The 24,094-nt window shown below is 29.5% G+C and overlaps 1 protein-coding gene across 1 annotated transcript in view; it reads right to left on the bottom strand.

Moving 5' to 3' along the window:
* Positions 1-24,094, bottom strand: part of LOC142329229 (uncharacterized) — a 73,226-nt gene that overhangs the window by 17,377 nt on the left and 31,755 nt on the right. The window contains exon 8 of the mRNA XM_075373637.1: positions 10,577-10,691. Within this exon, the coding sequence (XP_075229752.1) occupies positions 10,577-10,691 (115 nt within the window). The remainder of the gene's footprint in view (positions 1-10,576; positions 10,692-24,094) is intronic.

The raw sequence follows: 24,094 nt of genomic DNA, 5'->3' as shown, positions 1-24,094 counted from the left end.
TTAATTTCCTCCATACAACTCTTCAATATATTCCACCCATCTATCGACTTTGCCTTTCGTATTATAAATCGGTGTACCATCTTTGTTTAAAACATTATTAGATTTTAATTTATGTACCCCAAAATTTTTCTTAACTTTCCTGTATGCTGTCTATTTTACCAATATTCATTTCTCTTTCCACTTCTGAACACTTTTCTTTAATCCACTCTTCTTTCGCTAGTTTACACTTCCTGTTTATAGTATTTCTTAATTGTCTATAATCCGCTTTACTTTCTTCATCATTAGCATTCTTATATTTTCTACGTTCACCCATCATTTGCAATATATCGTTTGAAATCCAAGGTATTCTACCAGTTCTCTTTATTCTGCCTGTTTGCTTCTGCTGATTTAAGAATATCCTTTTTAACATTCTCCCATTCTTCTTCTACATTTTCTACCTTATCTTTTTTACTCAGACCTCTTGCAGTGTCCTCCTCAAAAATCTTTTTACCTCCTCTTCCTCAAGCTTTTCTAAATTCCAGATTCATCTAACACCTTTTATTCAGGATTTTAAACCGCAATCTACATTTCATTATCACTAAATTATTGTTGCTACCAATGTCTGCTCCAGGCCCAGCTTTGCAGTCGACAAGTTGATTTCTAAATCTTTGCTTAACCATGATATCTATCTGATACCTTGCAATATCACCTGGCTTGTTCCATGTGTATATTCTTCTACTATGATTTTTAAACTGGGTGTTGGCAATTACTAAATTATACTTTGTGCAAAACTCTATAAGTTGTCCCCTCTTTCATTCCTTTTGCCCAGCCCATATTCTCTCACTATATTTCCTTCCTTGTCTTTTCCAATGCTTGCATTCCAATCTCCAACTATTATTAAATTTTCATCCCCTTTTATGTGTTTAATTGCTTCATCAATTTCTTCGTATACACACTCTTCCTCATCATCATCATCATCATGGGCGCTAGTAAGCATATAGACGTTAACAATCGTTGTTGGTTTAGGTATTGATTTTATCCTTATTACGATGATTCTATCGCTATGCATTTTGAAATACTCTACTCTCTTCCCTATATTCTTGTTCATTACAAAACCTATTGCTGCCTGCCCATTATTTGAAGTTCAGTTAATTATTCTAAAATCACCTGACCAAAAGTCGTTTTCCTCGTCCCACCGAACCTCGCTAATTCCTACTACATCTACATTTATCCTATCCATTTCACTCTTTAAATTTTCTAAACTACCAACCTTTTTTAGACTTCTAATATTCCATGCTCCGACATGTAGAATGTTATTTTTTAATTTTCTGGTGACCCCTTCCTTAGTAATAATTCCCATCTGGAGATCCGAATGGGGGACTACTTTATCTCCGAATATTTTACCAAGGAAGGTGCCTCCATCTTTGTAAAAAGCAGCTGTAATTTTCCATTGCTTTCAGCTGCACAGAGAGGATTGAGTGAAGTTGATATGGTTGTAAGTCATTCTAACCTTTACCCTTAACAACTACTGAAAGAGCTGCTGCCCTCTTTCAGGAATCATTCCTTAGTCTGGCTCTCAACAGATACTTCTCCAATATGGTTGCACCTTTGGTCCAGCTACTCTGTATCACTGAGCACTCAAGCCCACTCGCCATCGGCAAGGTCTCATGATTCATAGAAGGAGAATAAATTTATATAAATAACTAAATATATATATATATAATTTTATATAATAAATAAATCTAAAAGTAAATATATAATCAAACCAAACTTAACCTATGCTCGCTTTGCTCATTAGTTAACGTTAGCCAAGCATAGATTAAGTTTGGTTAGATTACATTTAGTTATTATATAAAGTTAATTATAAATTTTATTTATTTATTTTCTCCTTTCAGTGGCACCATCTAACAACTAACTACAACGACACCTGACCTACTACAGATGGGCTGCAGCCATCTTCATGAAAAGTATCATAAATACTTAATATTAGCAACAAATATTAACATTAATAAATTACATACTGCTCAACATATATATTGTTCAAAGCTTTCATGAGCTACATATAAACATTTTTAAGTTATAGATAACAACTTTGTATAAGTAACCTATTACTAAATGAAATACACAAAAGTTGATTCAATTACTTCGTGTAAATATTATATATGTCGTTTATCTAAGGATTTATTACTTCGCGATCACATCTGAAATGAGGATATCTGCCATTGCTGAGAACAACAGCCAACGATCGAGGAAAGATTCAAAAACAAAGACTATGATGGTTTGGTCATGTCTGGAGAATGAGTGAAAACCGATACCATACAAACTTCTCTGGCATGAACAACCCGCCTATTAGAGTCCAATGAACAGCTCCAAAGAAAATGTGGATCAAGAAGATAAATAATGATACAAATAACTGCAGGCTAAACCTTACTGAGGCTAGGACAACGGTCATAGATCATCATACATGGAAGCATCTTGTTAGTGAAATAACAATCACCCATTCAATCATCAGACAACCATTGGCACCCACAGTAGCATACAGGCTTAGGAGTCAATCCAATCCAAACACCAGCTAGGGATCAAAAGAAAATGAAATAAAGTCCTTATGGAATTCAGATTCAATAGACAGCAATAGAGTATTTGCAATTTTTTCAGACAGAGCTATAATATCACAGTAATTATAATGAAAATGAATTTTCAATTTTACTTGCACCTCCAGCTTACCAACAGTAATCACTGATCTACCATCCAAAACAAAGTTAAAACCTACATCACTACACCAGCATTACAAAGTGCTTTCTATTAAGCAACTGTAAACAAATGCTTTTTATAATGTGACTGATTCATTCAACAAATACTTTGTTTTATTACAAGTATCCTAGTTTATCGATTTAATCAACTATATACCAGTATATCATTTTTATATTAGTTTTTATTACAAAATATGTAACTGTTGTTTGGTGTTATTGAATAGATTAATTCTGTACTGCAAATAATGTCATCAAAAACCTAATGACTCATGGTTTAAATACATTAAATTATTAATCATAAAAACAATCTGCAAAGAATTTTCAAACAGATGATGAATAAAAAATTATGTGTTCTTACACCTCCAAACGCACTATTTTTTTTGTTAATTACAATCAGCATTATCCAAAAACTCATTACAATCATACTTTACACAGTGTTAATACTACACTGTATGTATATATAGGAATAGTTATAGGGTCATTCCAAAGAAAATCAGCAAATGTTAAATTAATTAGTTGCATAACCAATTCACAGATTTTATAAAAATATTTCCACAATAAAATAAATAGAATTTAATCATACCAGCTCAAATACTACTATTTGAATGATGTTCCTTAAAATCATGTTTGTTTCTGGTAATACCTCAGGGATAAATTATTCCTTCCTCCTAAGAAAATAATCCTTAACATTATTTTTATAACCCTAAATTTTATAACAATTCTTAAAAAATGAATTTTTGTCAAGTAGAACTCATTAAAAGCTAATTGGGTTTACTTATTTGTAATTATATCAACTTATTTATTTGAGAATTCCTAGTTGTTTTCAGTTCTTTTCACTCATTTGATTTTTTAGAATAGAGCCAACTTTTTATTTTCAGTAATAATGACAGTGGTTTAGATTTTGTATTTTGTACTTCTACCTAACCTGATGAAGAGAATGTTGAAAATATTTTTTATTAAGAATTTTGAAAACTGTAGTCACCACTTTTTAAAATGAAAGTCGACAGGAACAAATAACAATAAAAATCAAAATATGGCTTTTATAGTTAGTATAATGATGAAGTGAACATTTTGGTTTTTTTAAACAGATGTGACATAAGCAAAACAAAACTTATCTTCGCAGTTTCACCGAGAAAACATCAAGGAGAAATACGATCCAGAGTAAACTTCCAACCTGAAGAAATATTGTCAAACCTTTAGTGATTTTTTTTTACAAAAGTAAAACAGAAAATTGATTTAAATTCCAGAGGTTTCTGGAAATCTAGTGCAGTTTTCTTAATTCAGGGCCCATAACCAGCTGCACCCCTTATTTATGTGGTAATGTTATAATAATTGCTTCCCAAGCAAATAGAATATGTTTTTAATATTAATAATACAGAATTAGGAGAGCAAGTATCATTGTAACACATATCCTGGCCTGGTGATCCAGTACCCAACAACAGAATGGTGGCCAGGGGCAGTGTCTACGAAGTATTAGCATGAAATGAGGAAATAGAACATCACCAAGAGCAAAAAAGATCAAGATAAAGTTGCACCCTATAGTGTTCGTCTGCTTGCAATTCAAAAATATGGTTTTTATCAACCATATTTTTTGGATTTTATAAAGTACAGCACTGAAAACTGATCATTGATCTCGATCATATATAATACACTTTTAACTAAAGTTAATAAGAAATGTCTTACAGCTTGTCACAAAACCAGCTTAATTTTCTTATGAGTTTAAGTTTAAATGCAAAAATAATACTAGAAGTAAATTTGAATTACATATTCAAAATAACAGAGTCACAAGTCACTGTGCAAATGAAAACAAATAATAAAAATAAAATTGTTAATTAAACCCTAGAACCAGCATACAATTTACATAAATATTTTCCAAATATATCAAGTAAAGATCATCAATCCATGTCAAATCACCTAAATGGTGGTTGCATGATCAATTTTATTTTTGTATTTTTTTATACATTAATTCTCAACTATTTCATAAGTTCAAAACCAACCTGTTTTAATCTTTGAAAGATTGTTTGTATGCACTAGGTTAAAGTTTACAGTGCCACGCACACCAATTTTTATTTTTTGGCATTTGTGCATATTCCAATATTTTTCAAAAACTAACTGACTAAGAGACTTGAAACAATAACCATTGTATTCTACACTGAAATTACTACTATTATGTTATGTACATAATTTTCCTACCTTCTTTATTTATGTCCTAAAATCAGCTCTGAATCAAGTATTTAGAATGTAAAAATTTAAATATTTCACTATGAGGAGAAAAGGAATAAATTAACTCTAAGATTTATACCCTTACTTAAGATAGTTCTAAAGAGCCTGTTTTTGAATTTTCAAGTCTGATTTTTCCTCTATTTTTAATAAAAAATCAAAAGTATAGAATTCTTTAAAATGAATGATTTTTGACTCAAATGAAAAAGGTAAAAAAATTCAGAAATTATTTGGTTTGAAGCCCCATAGGAGTAGAATAAGCAATAAAAATTATGACACTAATATTCAACTGATTAAAAAGATACTCTAGTTACAATATGCCAAAAAATTCTACAAGTAGAAAGTATCATTTCTTTTTTCAAGAACCAGATCTTTTACTTACAAAGAATTAAACTTTTGTTTAGCCATACAGTAAAGTTAATTTGATAAAGGTTCTTATAATGTTAAAAAATGATTTATATTGATGTTAACTGGTAAGAAAATTAGTGAAATATTGTTACATGGCAATGAAAATGTAAGGTGTATTGGCCATACTTAGGTTAATTTATATGTATTCTAAAGGATATATACACCAAAAAGTGCTAAAACTGAATGGTAATCAGATTAACTCGATTTAAATTTAAATATGTTTTTCAGACTACTTTATAAAATAAAAGTTGCTTAAACAATATTATCCAGTTTTCTACAGAGAGAACAGTTAAAAATTAGCTTATTTTAAATGGCTGCACTGTAAAATATGATTCTGGCTGATACACTCTTCTAGTACGAAACCTTCAAAAACAACAATTTTTATTACAAAGCACAATTATACTGTGATAGTTTGTAACTTCTTACTTGAATTAAATACCAAGATGCTTGTGAAAGCTACTACAGGTCTGTTGTTAATCGATACAATTTCATTAGTCTTTACATAATATATATGGACATAAAGTAAATGTTTTGAATAAATTATTATTTAAATACACAATTCCTAATGTTCTTTTTCAAAAATAATAAAACTTTTTCGTATTATTTAACTTAATAATAATGAGAAACAATTAACTAAAAAAATTAAATGATTAATTATATTAAATAATTATAAAAATACTCATACATATATATTACATAGTTTATACTTTATTTTGGCTTACGAATATTTTCGAAAAAGGCTAGGTTAGTACAGTTAAGTAGAATGATATTTTTAAAGTAAAAGTTACCATTCTAGAGTAATAAAAGAAAAGTAAATTTTACTACAATAAAATTCATTACCACTAATGAATTGTTGCAGGAAAATTTAATATTGAAATGGTGAACATGGATGTGCTAGTTATAAATAAGCATTCTTTTGTGGTGAAGATTTCTTTTGGGCTGAAACTGCATAATTTAATAATTCACCGTATAAAAGCATATACAACAAAATAATGGAATGGAATAACTACAACGTCGATGGTCGATGATCTCAAAGCAAACAGCCCAGAATAGTAAATATATATGTAATCTTACATTAAACTGAAAAAGTTACAATCTAAACAAGTTACACCACAGAGATATAACAGAAGATGAAATATTACAAAAAAATTAAACATCAAAATAATCAAAGCAACTATAACCATTTATTCTTTTTATGTAGTACTAGGAGAAATTGCGACATCAAAAAGTATCACGACTCGTAACATTACAGACTTATTTTAATTAAAAGATTAGAACAGTTACTCACCTTAGAAAACCTTTTATAGGAAACGTTATAATTATCACGGCTGTATATCTTTTCCATGTCACTTATAAAAAGACATAAAATATTTTTAAAACCTTATCATAAATTACAGGTTAGTATGGAAACGCACATTTCACCTCATAGTAATGGCGACTATCTTGATCTAATTAGTTTCATCAAAATAATCATTCATTAAAAAGATTTACGTTTTTTCTTCATTACGAAAACTATTTCTAAACGTCTAATTTATCAACCTTAAAATAGTGTTTTTAAAAATCACTATAATAACCAAACCTCTCAACTTTCTCAAATAAATCACTGCCGACAACTTCGAAATTGTAATAAAAATTCCAAAAAAGAAAACAATATTTTTCAACCCAATAATAGTAACGTAAGTAGAGAATACAGTGAATTAAAACAAATAAATACATTTACTCGATTCATATCACTACTTTAATCAGTATGTTTCATTTAATAGATAAACAATATAAAAAGATATGAAACAAAAAAATATTTAAAAAGCAAATAATTGATTGATAAGCTTATATAACATTTGAGCGAACGTTAAAGGCACATACAAATAGAAGTGTATTTAAATTGCAATGAAATGCAAAGGAGTTCAGGATTCATTTTGTAATATTACACAACCATTGGGAAAATTACAAATCGAATCTTGCATTCATAAAATACATTACCTTTGTTTTAAGGAGCGTGAGCGGGATGGTGAGATATTCAAAGAATTAAAAAGTATTGTTAGAGGATTGGCTACTGGTTCATCTAATGCTCGGAAAGGTTTATTTGCAGCTTTTGTAGGATTAATTAGAATTTTCGCATCTACAGTTTGTTTTCGTACGTGTTTTCATGTAATTGAAAAAGAATTATTAAGTTGTATTAACAATTAAGATGTTTACATACGATTTACATTAGCTTATGGTGCATTAATTTCTTCTGGAAAATTTTTAGAAGCGAGTCATGAAGAATACAAAAACTTACTACATAATTTTATAACTGTTACCAGTAAAAAATCTTATTTGAGATTAGCAGGACATACTTTTCTGATAGAAATGATAGACAAGATTAATCAAGAAACATTTAAGACATCAGTTTGGGATATTATGAAAAGTGAAGTTATTGCAGAATATAGAGTGAATAAGAAACCATCATTATACCTATATCATTTATTATTGATATTAAATAATAAATTTCCATATATTGTCAGTGAAAAGTTTTTAATGGCTGTTTTTCAGTTGCCATATATTTTCCATGAACACAATCTTAATATAATTGATCAACTGCTAATAATCCCACATTCTTCATTTATTGATTCACCAATTTATCAACAGTTGTTTAAAGGTTTGATAGAAAACAGTAATTTACTGAGGAAATTTTGGCTAAAAGCTGATGAAACTTTGCTGTCAACCAGCACTGAGAACTTGATTTATATATTTAAGTTATTTTCCTTAACCATTGAAAATATTAAAGATAAGAATTTAATAAAATATGCATTTAACATTAATTTTGTGATACTACTGGAAAAACAATATCAAATAAAATATATTGAAAAATCTCGTATAAATGCAATTCAAAATTTTATAAAAGTTATAACAGAAAAGAGAAATTTGTTAATTGATGAAGTTAAGAGAGAAATCATAGTCAAATTATGGTTTTATCGAGGCAATTTTAATTTTTTTTTTGTTAGGAATGAAAACTTTACAAGCATTGATTAGATATTCTGACAAAGGTACAGTAGAATATATAATTAATTTATTTACTGATATTATAAAAGATAAAAGCATGAAAGTTATAGGTTATAATTTAAAAAATGAAGAAATAAAACGTTCGTGGAAAGATGGACATAAGAAAAAAGCACTTGGTATCATAGGTCAACTGATTTGTCATCCCACAATAAATAATTGTGTTGACTGGAAAATAGAACAAATGAAAATAATCATTGATACAGCATTTTTTACCAAAACAGCATCACACAAATGTGTAAAAGCTGCTCAAAAATGTTTCTATAAAATATTAGAACACAAATTTATTCAACTAAATGATCTAAAGTTGTTTTTAAAAGGTTTAGTAGTTTATATTGATGAAAAGATAAATAGTAACAATTATATTTCATTATACAAATAACTAATAAAATGATAAAATCTTGGAAGAATATAATAAATTTAATGAGGCTTTTCACCAAATAAGTTCCACAATAAAGATACTACCAAAATCGATTGTATTGAAAAACTAACAATATTTTTTGACATTATATTTATTATGCTTGGATAACATTTTTTAAAGAATCTTTATTAACAATAGAATATATTGAAGAACTTCATGTAATATACAAAAAAATGTATTTAGAAGCAAACAAATTTACTAAATTAAATTTCAAAGATGATGACAATAATGAACCACACTGGACTGAAGTCTTAATAGATTTAATATTATCTTTACTATTTAATAATGATAAGTTTCATAGAAATATAATAAATAAAGTATTTATTTATTTGTGTACTTATCTCTCTTCGAAGAATATTCAACAGATTTTATATGAATTAAATAGAAAAGTTAATAGTAATCTGGATGTTTCATTATATTCAGATTATGTAAATAATGATTATGTTTCAAAATTAAAAAAGGAAGTAAATGAAAATGTTAATGAATATGATGATAATGATAAAAATGATTCTCTTCTCAAGAAAAAAAACAGCAAGCAGTGTTGCAAAATTCAAAAATATTAAAAAAGACATTGATTTTCACGAAAGTAAATTTTGTTTTAATTTAAAAAATGATAAAGTGATTAATAATGAATATGTTAATTTAGATGACATGGATGAAGATGAAGGTGAGGTGTTGGATGCTTCATTTTCAAAACTTATTAAAAAAGGGAATACTGAAAATTTAAAAATACAAATGGCTGAAATGAGAGAGTTAAATGATTTTAAAATAAAAGTTATTGAACTCTTACAAATATGGATTAAAACAAAGCCAGAATTCAGTTTAATACTTGATGTAATTGTATCTGCTTTAAAGCTTTTAAAAAATTCTATTATTAACAATAGTGGTGTTCAACTACAAACTAAAATAAAATTATTTTTAGCAAGATTAACATCATTAAAAAGATTTTCATTCAAAGAAAAATGAGATATTTCACAGTTAATTTACTTAATTGAAATGTTAATGAATAAAAATGATAACATGAGGATAACATACATAGTTTTATCACCAGATATTATTAAGTGTTGGACATTTATTTTTAAAATATCATTAAAAAGACATAAAAATACAACAAAAATTAAGCCAATTATAATTAAAGCTTATAGAGAAACTTTAAATAATTATTTTACAAAAAATAATTCAATTATACCTTTTGGATTATTAAAACAAGTGTTTAAATTATCATTTAAAGAATTATTTATTTTAATGAATGATATTATTAATTATTTACTCAATTCAGAAATACGTTCATATCGTCACAGACATGCTATTCAGTTAATACAAGTATTTTTTAAAAATAGATGTTTATTTGATTTTAGTATTTGTCAAAAATATAAAAATGACATTCAAATGATGTTAGAAAAATTAAATATATATATGAATTTAATGAAAGAAAAATCGATAAAGTTTTATTTGCTTCTAGTGAAACTGAAGAAAACCATTAAAAAATCAGGTATTTTGAAATATACAGAAGAAAAATTTATCAATGAAACATCAAAATACAAGACTGGACATGAAAATAAATTAGTGAGTGTTGGTAACTCAAACAAAAGAAAAATGTGTGATGCACATGGAAATAATAAAAGAAAAAAATTACATTATCATAATATAATAAAACTAACTTCAAAAAATGAGTAAACGATTATCTGATTACAGAAAAAGTGTTTGGTACTAAATACAGGCTGCATATTCAATTAGCTTTAGGTTGTATATGCATTACTTTTTTAGTATCTAAACAAAAATCAACTTTTTCTAAAGAGGTATCAAAAAGATCTATACTTCTGTAAAGTAGGTGTGATGTATCATTAACAGAAAATGTTTTAGTTTTAGCAATACTAATCAAAACAATGTAACAGATTTTGTTTTGAATAAAAACGATTTATTAAAATGAAAAATTGATAACTTATTTATTATTTAAATATTATTCTTCTCAATTTTTGAATCCAATAATTTATGGCTACCTGCCCTGAGGCATGTCTCTTGCACTAAGTCTGTGTCTCAAATTTATATTAGTAGCTAGACTTTTAAGATGCAGACAGCCCTTACTTCCTAACAGAATATTTACTCTTTTCTGACCTCTCTTTTTACACCTTTCTCTTTGTTGCTTTTAATGCTATTTTAATCAATCCTGATTCTATTATATGTCCCAGCCAACTAATTTACCTATTCTGAAATGTTCTGATTAGACTTCTGTCATTATTTATTCACCTCATTACTTCTTCATTTTTCATTGTCATTCCATTATCTTTTCCATATCTACATTTTAAATGCCTCCAGGCTTTTTTTCGTATTGTCCATGTTTCACATCCAAACATAACAGTTCATTAAATATTTCAACTCTTATCTTAATCTTGCTACATAGTAACTTTATGTTAAATGCTTTCTTATCTGTTGTTATTCGTTTTATTTTTTTACTTTTATAATCTTCTATTAACATAGTACCTATAAGTACAGATACTTATCTGTATTGTTTTGGTTGTTCAATTCTTCCTTATCTTGAACAGATATTCATTGACATACTGTGATCTATACTCGCTTGTTAGTTTTCCTAACATTCATTTCAATCCATAGTCTGTCTTTTAATTTTGAAATTATCTGTTGAGTATCTTAAACTTCATTTCATAAAGAAACCATGTCATCAACAAACCTTATACAATTTATTCTTCTAGAGCATTTTTTAATGCATATTAAACAAGATTGGTGATAGGCATTCTTGACTTAATTCCCTTCCTAAGTCAAACACTTAGTTCAAGCATCCTTTACTTTCATAACTATTGGTTATTTCATAACCATCTTTCTAATGTATTTTTTGGCTTCTTAATAGTAGTAAGACTAATTTATCCTATTTTACACAGGTGAATGCTTTCTCCATGTATAAAATAAGTGCTTACTTATTTTATTTACCTCTTTCTAAGTATCTCCATAATAATTCTTGTTAGCTCAATTATATTGCTTGTCTCGCTCCCCATCAAGAATTCATTTTGTTCTACTTTAAACCTTTCTTCTATTTTTTACTCTTTCTTCTGTTCAGAATTCACAGAAGAATCACTGCTGAATCCAAAATTAAACTAATTGCCCCATAATCTTTATTGCACTATACTTTTTTGTAATAGAATTATAGTTGTTTTTAAAAACTTTTGTACACACTACTGTAGAATGTATTACACAATTTTACATCTCCTTCTTCATTAAGATATTTAATTACTGCTATTGACAGTTTATCTATTACTATGGGTTTTACAATCTTCATTTGTTTTATTGTTTGTAAAACTATTAATTTTAGGATTGCTATTTCTAATTCACTCCTTTGATTTCAAACTGATAATCTTTATGGAAATGAGAGGTTTTCTGTCAAATTGGTATAGGCCCTCTTCTTCTACCATTTAAATAGATTTTCTCTCTCTCTCTCTCTCTCTCTCTCTCTCTCTCTCTCTCTCTATATATATATATATATATATATATATATATATATATATATATATATATATATATATATAGTGCTTTGCCATTCCTAATGGCAATTTCTTTGGTGCTTGAACAAAAGAACTTTTCCTTTACTTAATACTATTTTTACTTTTTAATACATTAGTTAATTTTTTCTTTGTAAATTTATTAAAAAAGGTGAGCAACATAAAACCGAATCCTTAATGAAACCACTACCCAACACTATTTATGAAAGACTCGCACACAACTAGCGGAACTAGTGGATGTATATGTTGCTGCCCTTTGTCAGGCGGTTACATGTCAGTGCAGTATATGTTTTGTTCCAGCACAGTATTGTGAGTGCAGTTGTCTTTGCGTAAAATACCTTATTCAATCAGGAGAGGATAGCTGTAGTTGACACCTATATTTGTTCTGGATCGTTTGAAGAATCACATCAAGTACCTGTAGAAAAATTTCCGAATGCCTGTATCCCAGCGATGAGCATCAAATATGATTTAGTTAAAAATGGTGTACAACAGGTTTGGTTTCAAATGCAAAACAAAATAGGCAACCTTCCGTTAGGGCTGCACAGGTCATTGCCAATATTGAAAGTAAAATTACTGCCAGTCCAAAAAAATCACATGCAAGTTATCCTAACAATCTGGTGTTAAATACACATCTTGTTGTAAAATTCTTCGCGAGTTAAAACTGAAACCATACTGCATTACAACTGTGCAAAAACTGAAGGAGACAAACAAACCAAAATGACTTGATTATTGCAACTGGCTTCTTGAAAACATTGTTGGTGGACAGATAGACTCGATGTTGTATTTCATGTCAGACGAGGCTTGGTTTCATTTATCAAGATATGTTAATTCGCAGAACACCAGGTATTGGATGGCATGGAATCTTCACAAGATATTTGAGTGTCCACTTCACTATGAGAAAATTTGTGTTTGGTGAGCAGTTTCTGGTAATCATATAATGGAACAATATTTTTTGACCTGGCTGTCAATACACAGGTTTACCTCACAATTTTTGAAGAATTCTATGTGTAATTAACTGATAATGAAAAAGAATATTCTTCTTCCAACAAGACAGAGCAATGTGTCCACAACTAATGTTTCACTGAATCGCATTCATGCAGCTTTCACAAATGAACGAGCTGTCAGCAGAGGGTGGTGGCCTCTACATTCCCCAGAGTTGTCTACTAGCAATTCTTTCCTCTGGGGTTACTTAAAGACAGAGTTTATGCATCCAATCCCCACAATATTGATGAACTGAAGTTGAACATTCAGCTTCAGATGTCTTGAATGTTTTGTGTCAGACGACTCTCAATATGATTTGTCTAGCTCATAAGTGAATCAGTGTCCAAGGTGGTCATTTTGAACATATTTTGTAAAAATAAGGTAAATAAATGCAACATTTAAATTATGTTTTATGTTTTTCTTATTTATCATTCACAAAATTTGATTCCAATATAACCTACCGATTCTGCAGCGGTTACGTTATGGGTTCGGTTTTATGTTGCTCACTCTATATATGAACATTTGTCTGCAAGCCATTACTAATTGGTTTTCTAATTTTACCTTCTTCAAACTTACTATTTTTCTACATTCTTCTTCTTCCATCTTTTTACTCATTTCTTTGGCAACCTATAGCTTCTTACTGTAACAAATTCAACTGTTTGTTCTGCTGAACAATCAGCAATTTATCTTAATAAAATAATGCTCAGAGGAGTTCCAGTCTTTTTCCATTAGTTAAAGAAAGGGATAGTTCTTTCATATTTTTCTCTGGAATCAGTCACTTGTGAATAAAGTATGAGAGTACTTTTGTTCTTTCTTTTTGAATGTCCATAGTTTAGAATCTATGATACCACAACTGGCACAAATCCTTAATTCAATGAGGATTCTTGTAACTATCTACAGTTCTTTTAAAAGCTCTTTTCCCAAACATAACCTGCTTCTTATTTCATGCATGCAGCTAATGTATATTTTAAATTAAGACATATTTTGCCTTAATGGTTTACAGACTGGTGATATTGATTTTGGATATTTATTAGAAACTGCTCAGTGGTACAAAAATGTAATAATTGCTAAGGCTTCATCCTTCAAAGAAGTAAGTAGATAGTGTAATTTTTTAATAATAGTCAAATCATCTCTATTATGTTATTAAATCAATAAATATATTAAAATAGTGCTGCCACTCTAACATACTACTTCTAAATACAGGTATATTATTAGGTTGTAGTTGTATCTGTTTAAATATTGTATTTAAATTCATAATTTATTAAATGTTGCAATTTGCGTTCTATAATACACAAGTCTTGCTCTCGACTTGTTAACAATACAAAGATGAAATTATCATCATCATATAAATGACGTCATATTTGTCTTACAAATTAAAAGATTCCTTAACTGAATTTGGTTCCCCAAGAACATAAGAAAACTGAGAGATTGTTCGATACAAGACCTTCAGTGATGAGCAAAGTCGATTGCTCTTATGTTTAACCAATATGGGCGGTATAAGTGTAAGTGCGGTATGTCATAAAACCTTGATTACTAGCCGAGGAGTAATTTTTTGCCGGGATCTTTTTGAGATGAAAGAATGGGAAGTCAAGGGCAACATGCTTGCTTTTATTAGAGGTTTCTTAAATGACCAAACCTTTCGTGTCATTTATGTGTTGGAGATTCTCCCTAGGGTAGTGGGTAGTGTCTTCTTGGAGAATGGAGTACCTCAAGTATTACTAAATGTGTGCAGCCACCTGTTTCATGTTCATTTGTTGATGATTTTGCTATGTATATTACGTCCTGTCAACAGCCATAGCAGAGAGACAAAGAGAGCCGCAGCAGAGAGAACAAAACACTATATCTCGCCTTGAAGCTTGGTTACGACTTTTTCACCTGAGAAAACAAAATGTGTAGTCTTTTCTCACCTGCAGGACCCCTTTATTCTGCAAGTCTTTCTCAGCGGAGAACTAACGAGTAAGTCTCCTGATGTCGGATTTTTTGGTTTATTTTTTGATAGCTGCCTTACATGGGTCAAACACATCAAAAGATTAAAAAAAAATGTTCCAAACTTTTTGGTATACTGCTAGTTCTTAGCAATATCAATTGGGGGCCAATCGGTTATATATGTTGGTTTTTGCTATTACTTAGTTTGTTCCTGTTTGGATTATGATTGTGTCGCCTACTCTTCAGCACTTAAAATGCTGGGTGCTGTACATCATGCTTTCCTTTGGCTTGCTATAGATGCCTTTAGACCAAGCCCTGTCATAAGCATCCTTGTTGATGGCAGTGAGCCATCACTTTGGTATATGCAGGATCAGGTTTTTGCATCTTATTTTACCCATCTTAAATGACTGCTGAATCACCTGGCTTTTGACGCCTCCTCGGAAATCCTTATTTTCGAAGGTATGAGGACCATTCACATTATACTGCACCTGTAGGTATTCGTACCCAATGTTTACTGTAACTTATAAATGTTGACAAACCTTCTATTTTTCTAATTTATCCGTGTTCTTATCCTCCGTGTAGAACCAGCCTTAATAATACGCATAGAGGGGGTTAGGCGGTCCAACCATGGGACACTGCCACGTACTTGGGTGTCTGGTTGGACCGCAGTAGGAAATTCACACCCCAAGTGCATGAGACAGGGGATAAAACTGGACTATTTTATTAAGAAGCTCACTAGACTACTCACTAATGTTGGAGGAACCCGGGCATCCAAAAGAAGATTATATGTCCATGTAGTGAATTCATTGTTATTGTACGGGGTTCCTGTGTGGGACAGACGTAGAAGTGGAGCGCAACAAACGAATACTCTAGGGGCTGCAGTGGTGTATTGTTCTTAAGACCATCTCGGCGTACGCCTCTGTATCAACGGAGACAGTAATGGTTGTGGCGGGAAGTCCGCCTCTGCAGCAACTAGCTATGTGCTCTAAGAATAACAGCTAATCAAGAGAGGAAGGACAGGCTGTTTTAATGCGTGATTGTCAACGCAGATGGGATGTGTCCATCATGGGCAGGTGGACACATCGGCTGATACTAGGTATCGAGGTCTCGGTCGGGAGGAGGTTTGGTGAGACCAACTTCTGGTTCACACAGTTCTTGACAAGGCATGGAGTCTTTAGGAGCTACTTGTGTGGCCAGAGGAGAGCGAAGGATCCTGACACATCCGAGCACATGGTATTGCAGTTTCAAAGATGGGAGGCGCAGGGGTGAGGGTGTGTCGTGAACACGGGGGTGATGGACGTAGAGTCCATAGTAGAGACCATGCTGGCAAGTGCGGAGAATTTTCACACGATAGCAACGTTCAATATAGGATGTTGCAACAAGATAACATCCAATCACCTAGGTATAGCGATCTCGCCAAGTTCAATCTATGCAATGAAAGCACCCTTTGCAATTAATTGCCGAATTTTAACCATTTAATGATAATAAAATTTAATACATTATGTGAGCCTCCTTATAACGCGCTTAGTTTTTATTATTTACAGAGTTCTTATCGTCCTTCGAAGATGTCTGCAGTTAACAAAAGTCGGGCCCTCTGACTTCTTAGGATACTCCTCTCGTTTATGACTCTCTCATCCACAAAGTGGAAGCAAACTACCACCAGATTATTACACAGTTTAGCTGTGTGTCAAAACTGGGGACATTTTTAACAACGTTGAACATTAACAAATTCTATATATTAATAAATGCTATATTGTATTGTGTCAGGAATACTAAAAGAAAAAGAAGGGGAAGCAAGGGGGGTGAGAGACAGCCTCGACTGGAGTCGTCATCTGTCCATGGGAACGTGTGACACGGGTAAGCGGCGGCGATTAAGGTCGGGAACTCTCAAGCCCCTGAGTTATTAAAACTGAGACCCGGCAGGGGTTCTTCTCGGGGTTACTGGTGTTAGAGACAGGCACAAAAAACCAAGACCTGGTTATGGAGGTGGGAACGGCATAGCCTGGCCTGGCTGCCCACCCTCGTGGTTATGTGAAGGCACTTCTCAGAGCTGTGTGATGCTTTAATGAGTATTCAGCTCTGGGAAGCAGGAAAAAATCGTTTGTTTTGCTGGTTCAATTAAATAAATAATAGTCTTTATATTTTATATTGTAAATTAATTTTATTATAATATTTGAACATTATATATACCACAATTGTATTAACACATGTTGAGTGATTGACGGCTGGCATAAGACTGACCAACAAGAGCGTAAGAGCATAGTTAAAAATTCATTTAAAAAGGAGTAGCAGAAAATGTGAGAGTTTAAAAAGGAGTAATGAAAAAAATAAAAATTTATAAAGTAACAAAACATAGTGAAAGATTTAAACAGGAGTAAGAAAAAAATGAGAAACCATCACTTAAAAATTAAATAACCTCATTTAAATAACCCTGAGACGTAACACGGGTGATTAAATGTTTGGCCAAAAATTGAAATTAGAGCCTACCACTTTTATTGTACTTTCAGTATGTTTTACAATAACTTTTTTGTTGGAATATTAGTAAATAATATTATTGCATCTTTTAAATAAATATTTAAATGAATAATTTTGAGAAACTCATGTGAATTTTTTATATCATAAATTATGGGGTTGTGGTACTTAACCAAAAAAAATTTCACTAAACAATTTCTGTTATTAAAAATATTTTTTTTTTAAAGTTAATCAGTAGAAGATTTTCAAATTTTCTGCATGTTATATACATTTGATAAATTCTATAAAAAATGAAAAATATTGTTAAGGGTCGATTAATTTTATGAGCCATTTATTATCACACATCATAAAAATCATCAATAGGATATTATAAAGATTTATAATTGCTTTCTATGAATTTAAAGAATTCCTTATTGTAACCAATAAATATAAGATGCATTTGATCAGCTTTATCTACTCGACAAATTCTTTTAACACGATTTTAAAATTTTGTATCATACATTAAATGATGAATCTGTACATAAAAAATTCATACCCATTAATGTATATTTATTAAACTAATTCATCAATGTAAAAAAAAATGTCATACATGGAATAACAAATGGCACTCCAATATGCAAGCAGCCCTGGAGTAAGTACCATTTTAGAATCTTCAGTAGTAAGAAAGCTAGATGTCAATGTGGTAAAGCGCTACTGCTTTAACTTTGATAAAGAATGTACTAAGCTTAAATACTAATCATGATTATATTATATTCTATCTACAAGTTTGAGCTTATAAAGATAATTTTAGTCATAAATAAAAGATGGTGAAATGAGAATATACAATTTTGTAAATAGAAGTGTGCAATTCCCATACCTATTTAATTAGAAAAGAAAAATTTTGATAGGTTAGTATTATTTTTCATCATTGGTCAATACCAATGGGTGGATTTTTAAGTGATTTATATCAATAAATAGCATTAATCCTAAAATTATCCAGAAATTAAACCAACATTTCTCATGTTACAATAATTTAAATCCAAAGTGACTGACAAAAAATAATTAACTTTGGGTACTGGTATATGCAAACATGAATATCAAATTTAAAAGAGTAAAATTGTTTCTAAAATTGTAAAATTATATTAGCAACTGAAAATATTTCATAAAAAAAGGGTATCTTGCTTTGACTGCGTGTTAGTCATCTACTAGAATCTCATAAAAAAATGAATATTTTTCAAGTTACAAAACATTAGACCAAAATAGACACCAAACAATAACAAATAACTTCTATAATTCACAAGAAGAATTCCTTGGTTATAATTAAAAAATAAAAATTGCCTAGAAATCCCTGCTAAAAATCCTGGTTTAATAAATTACAAAGAAATTGTTTCATAAAACAGGGGAGTACCTTCTCCTCTGTTAACATTTGAAACATCAAAAAATTTTCAACTAATTATACTGAAAGTCAGAACAAAATTTTCCATTTATTTGTTTAAATGCATCCTGAGTGATTAGAAAGAAATTCTAGAATTAGAAACAAAAAAACCCTGCTTAGCAAGTTATTTTTTTAATAGATTCAACATTTAATATAATTTTAGAATTAATAAATCCACAGTCAATGCATCAATAAAGCTCACTTATACCATACTAAACCTAGGCCAGCGCCACATACAGAAGAATTGAGGCTACGGCCAACATGATAATTACTCTTCGTTTGGCGAGCCAGGAGCAGCCCGTGAAGACATAAGTTTATTTATGGCGTTTGCTGACCTTTCCATCTTATTACAGACTTCTGTGACGTGTTCACTGAATCTGCTTGCTCTATCTATTATTACGCCAAGATATTTGACCTTACCCCTCCGATGCAACAGCTGATCACCGATTCTCAGTTCTATTGGCCCCACCTTGTGTCTCCCTGTTAGGGTTATGAACTCACCAGTTGTAACTGTAAAATACGACGATTCAAGGCTTTATTTAATTTATAAATGTAATAATAAAGCATTTTCTTCTCTTAAAATGTCTATAAAATAACTTCCAAAACCAATAATAAAAATATAGATATAAAAATATTTACAATAAATCATGTGTATAAAGTTGAATTGTGGTAGTGATAATTGTAACAAATTTTACACAGGCATGACCAGCAGAACTTTGTAAAAAGATTTAAAGAAGAACATTTATAAGTATTTAAGTATGGTAAACAAAAATTTAATTGTGCAGACCATATAAAAGGTAATAAGCATAAATTTATTTCTATTATTTTCATGTCTTGTAAATTAATGAACTAAAATGCAATCTCTTGAAAAAATCCACACAATAAAAAAAATATTATTATTATAAATGAACAATTAAATTTTGAACATAATGAATAGTTTAATGCATAATAAATGTTAATATAAGATTATCTAATAATCATAGCAGGCCCTGAGGAGATAATACTTTGTTGTATGAAGCAGTTTGGAATTCTGTTACTTGTGTTTCTAAGGTGATAACCCCTCTGGTTATTTACCTTTTAATTTCTTTTCTAATTAGTTCTAAATCATCAAAAACGATGTGTTTGCATCTTTCTCTAATTTTCTTTTAATAATATTTCAACATTAGTTATTTTTAATTTTTTGCTATGAAAAAGTTTGTTTGTGATTTATAATGTCTTCTAGATATGACTTCATGAGATACAGATATATTTTGTAACCTCCCAATTATATAGATCTACAAGGTACCAAAGTAATAAGAATGATACATAGTATTGCAGTTCTTATTTAAGTCTAAAAACAAAAACAACACACTTATTGTTTTTGTTTTCACAGGTTTTTTCCCTATTCCCTTGGGCCAGACATACAATGAAGTAAATCTCAGCCCAGGGGAGTGTCCTTCAAACTCAAACGTGCCTCCAGTTCGGCTCGCCGAACAAAAAGATCTTGAGATCGTCTGGGTGGTCAACTAGAGCGATGAATTGGGCTGCAAGAGAAAGAGAGGGCAGATGGTGAATGAGAAATATGCCGACAATGATTTTGCTAGATATAAAGAAGCTTTCAGTTCCATACCGTGGGGGTCCACTATGGAGTCATTGAGAGAGAGAGAGAGAGAGAGAGAGAGAGAATGGCATTAGTAATTACCTTTGCAGGCAGGTTGGAGGTTATCTAAAGGAGAGGTAGACCACAGCTGATACACAACCTGGTGGCTGTTGGTTTTAGCTACTTGGAGGTGTTCCATTAACTTCCATTTGATGCTGGGGCCCCTGCTTAGGAATGTGGTTTATGACAGCGTGTTGAACCTCTGTCTGCCAGTACGGATGGAGACCATTGCATCGTCATATTTTACAGTATAAAATATAATACAATTTTTTATTGTATTTTTCTATTACTATATTCTACATACTCTTTTTTTGAATTTAGTATACAAGCATTCCACTAAATGCTCAATGAGTAAGCATATAGATAATAATAATGTAATTTTTTAGCATAAAAAAGACTACATATACACTTTACTATATCATATAACAAAGTATGCTTACAGAACTGAAAAAAAATACTTTATTATTGCACAATATTAAAAACCTATAACTGCAAAAAAAGTATGAGGTTTGTGAAACACAATTGAGGAATTTGTCCGTGAACATCTGACAAGACAAGACAAATTTTAGAAATCATTATTTTTTCTGTCTACTTTAGACATATTTTCAATGTATTTTTAAAAACAGAGAAACATCTCTTATCATAAATTTTTTAATTCAAGAAAATGGATTAATTTGAAATAAAACAAACTGATTTTTTTATTAATTTTTTTTACTGTTACCATTTTATGTATATTTACACGTAGTGTATATAAGTATACAAAAACTGTATTTTAAATGTATGTTTAAAAAAAATTGTTATTATCATTAACAGATAACACTATTCATACAAATAAATAAAATAAACATATAAATTTACACAAATTGAAAAAATTTCATTCATACACACACACATATATAAAAATATACTTAAAAAATTACAGTAAGACTCTGCTTGGTAAGATTCCAGGTTACAGTATATCAGTTCTCTTCATTTTTTTATAATTAACAGCAAAACACCTACCACATTAAAAACACATTTTCTTCTACAATTTATTCTTTAAAAACAATTAAATTTAAAAACACACTAATACCACATTAACTTCTCAAATACTTATAAATTAAAATTAAATAAAATACCTGGCATTTACAAGAATTTTTGTGCAAATAGTACATAGGTATAATTGATTATTAAATATGACACTAATCTATACTTATGAATAGTACACTAACAACTACAGTGATCACAGAGATTAGCTGAAATTATTTTTTCTGTTCATAATTATAGATAAAAAAAAAGTTGTTTTTGTACTACTATAAATAGTCATACAACTACTTGTATTACTATAATACAATTATTACTTGTAGTAGTTGTACTACTACATATAATAGTATTTTAACAAAATTAATAACCATTCTTTAAATCAGAAATTTGATACACAAAGTAGTCAAATAGTATTTTACAGTTGCATGCATTCATATAAAAATATAATTCTGCCAATCGTATTCTTTTTTCTTACATAAAAATTAAATCATAAAAAATATAATTAAATTATATTTAACATTTTAATAAGAAAATTATAACAATTAAGTTTTATATTGATTTTTCTTTCAATCACTTTACAATAAAACAGGGGCAAGCCCAGAGTCAGATATTATATTAAAAAAATAAAAACACAGCAATAATAAGGAAATGTACAAAGGGTAGAGTGAAAATCAAATGTAAAATAAATATATTTTCATAAAGAAAAAATTAGCTGTCATTAAAACACATCTCAACCAAGTCATTTAAGAAATTTTTTGAAAAAAATTCTTATCTAATATTATCATAAACCAATCACATAGGCTACTCAGGGAAAAAAAGGTGGACTGAAAAATAAAAAGTCATACTATACAATGGATAATTGGTGGCATATTTATTTTATTCACGAGTAGACAGCTGAATTTGAAATGTGATCATTATTCTTTTAAAACAGAATAATAGAAAAAATATTACTGAGAAAGACAATTGAAGGGGCTTTATCTCTTCAAATATTCTATGAATGCTTTATATGGAATAATGCATAAAACACAAACTATCTGTTTTTTTATTTATGATACTTGCGAGTCAAGTAAATTAGTCTTCACGACTATTATACATCAAAACTAAATAACATAGGAGTACATATGGTAATCAAGCCCCTGAGATGAATATGTTGGCTTAAATTAATCAGAACAAGATAAATGTTTTTGTAATATATTTGTTACTAACTTTGTGGAAACATTTTATTACCACAAATTCCAAAAAGGTTTAGGACTCAATGTAGTTAATAAGTGAATTCAAACAATTGTTATCTGTATTTACTGTGAAAATTTCAGAATACAGAACCAAGTATTAAAATACTATAAAGTACTGATAATCAATTTTCTGTTTTATATACTGCTAATTGTAGTAACATTCTGCTGATTACCAGTAGATAAAACTTATGTATGAATTTACACAATAGTAGCTAACTTATTCAATAGGTAAATCAGGATTTGCAATTAATGCTTTTAATAACCAGAGAAAAATGTACATCTGTCAAACACATAACTTGCATCAAACATAAAATCTAATGTAGCATTTAACTGTATCTATATTTCTACTAAAAACCATCCTGCCTAACCAAGTTCATCACTTACTTTTAAATAATCTTTTAAATTCTCCATTATATTAAATACTGAAATGGACTTGGTGGGAAAAAATTTTAATTTTCCTTTCTTTCATTATATAATGCACAATGAAAATATTAATATTATATGATTAAATGAGTATATATTATATGCTATAATTAACAGCAATATTATATTAATAGGAATGGCAATATTAATAATAGGCTATAATGCACAATTACCTAATTGATTATACGCATCTAACAAACTATAATAAAAACTTTTTTATGAAACTGTACTCTTCTTATTCTTTACTTCTTTTTAGATATAAATTACATTTTAGAATTAATTAGATTTTTTAGTCTTATGATTTACTTAATTATCCAACATCCATCACGGTAATTAGACTGTTTTAAGTACTGTACTTACTAAAGTAGTATAAACAATTACAGTAGAAAATAAAAGGAATTTAATCAAATGGCAGAAAAAAATAGATATTACAGAAATATTTTATTTGTGATTAAAAAAAAATGTTACAGTAATAACATCGGAAATTAGGAAGAAAGAGGTTTGACAATTATGTAAGCAGGAAATTAATTTCTTTTTCAGCGCTTTTTTATTTTTATGCAGTACTTTTTTTAGCGCACTACATAGAAATGGAGTACTGTTTTGATAAAGCACAATTTCAATGTGTTACAAGTGAGATGTGATGCTACATACCAAAATT

The sequence above is a fragment of the Lycorma delicatula genome, chromosome 8 (genome assembly GCF_047948215.1).
Source record: "Lycorma delicatula isolate Av1 chromosome 8, ASM4794821v1, whole genome shotgun sequence".
Taxonomy (NCBI): domain Eukaryota; kingdom Metazoa; phylum Arthropoda; class Insecta; order Hemiptera; family Fulgoridae; genus Lycorma; species Lycorma delicatula.
Note: the sequence above shows the minus strand (reverse complement) of the source record. Positions and strands in the feature narration are given on the sequence as shown.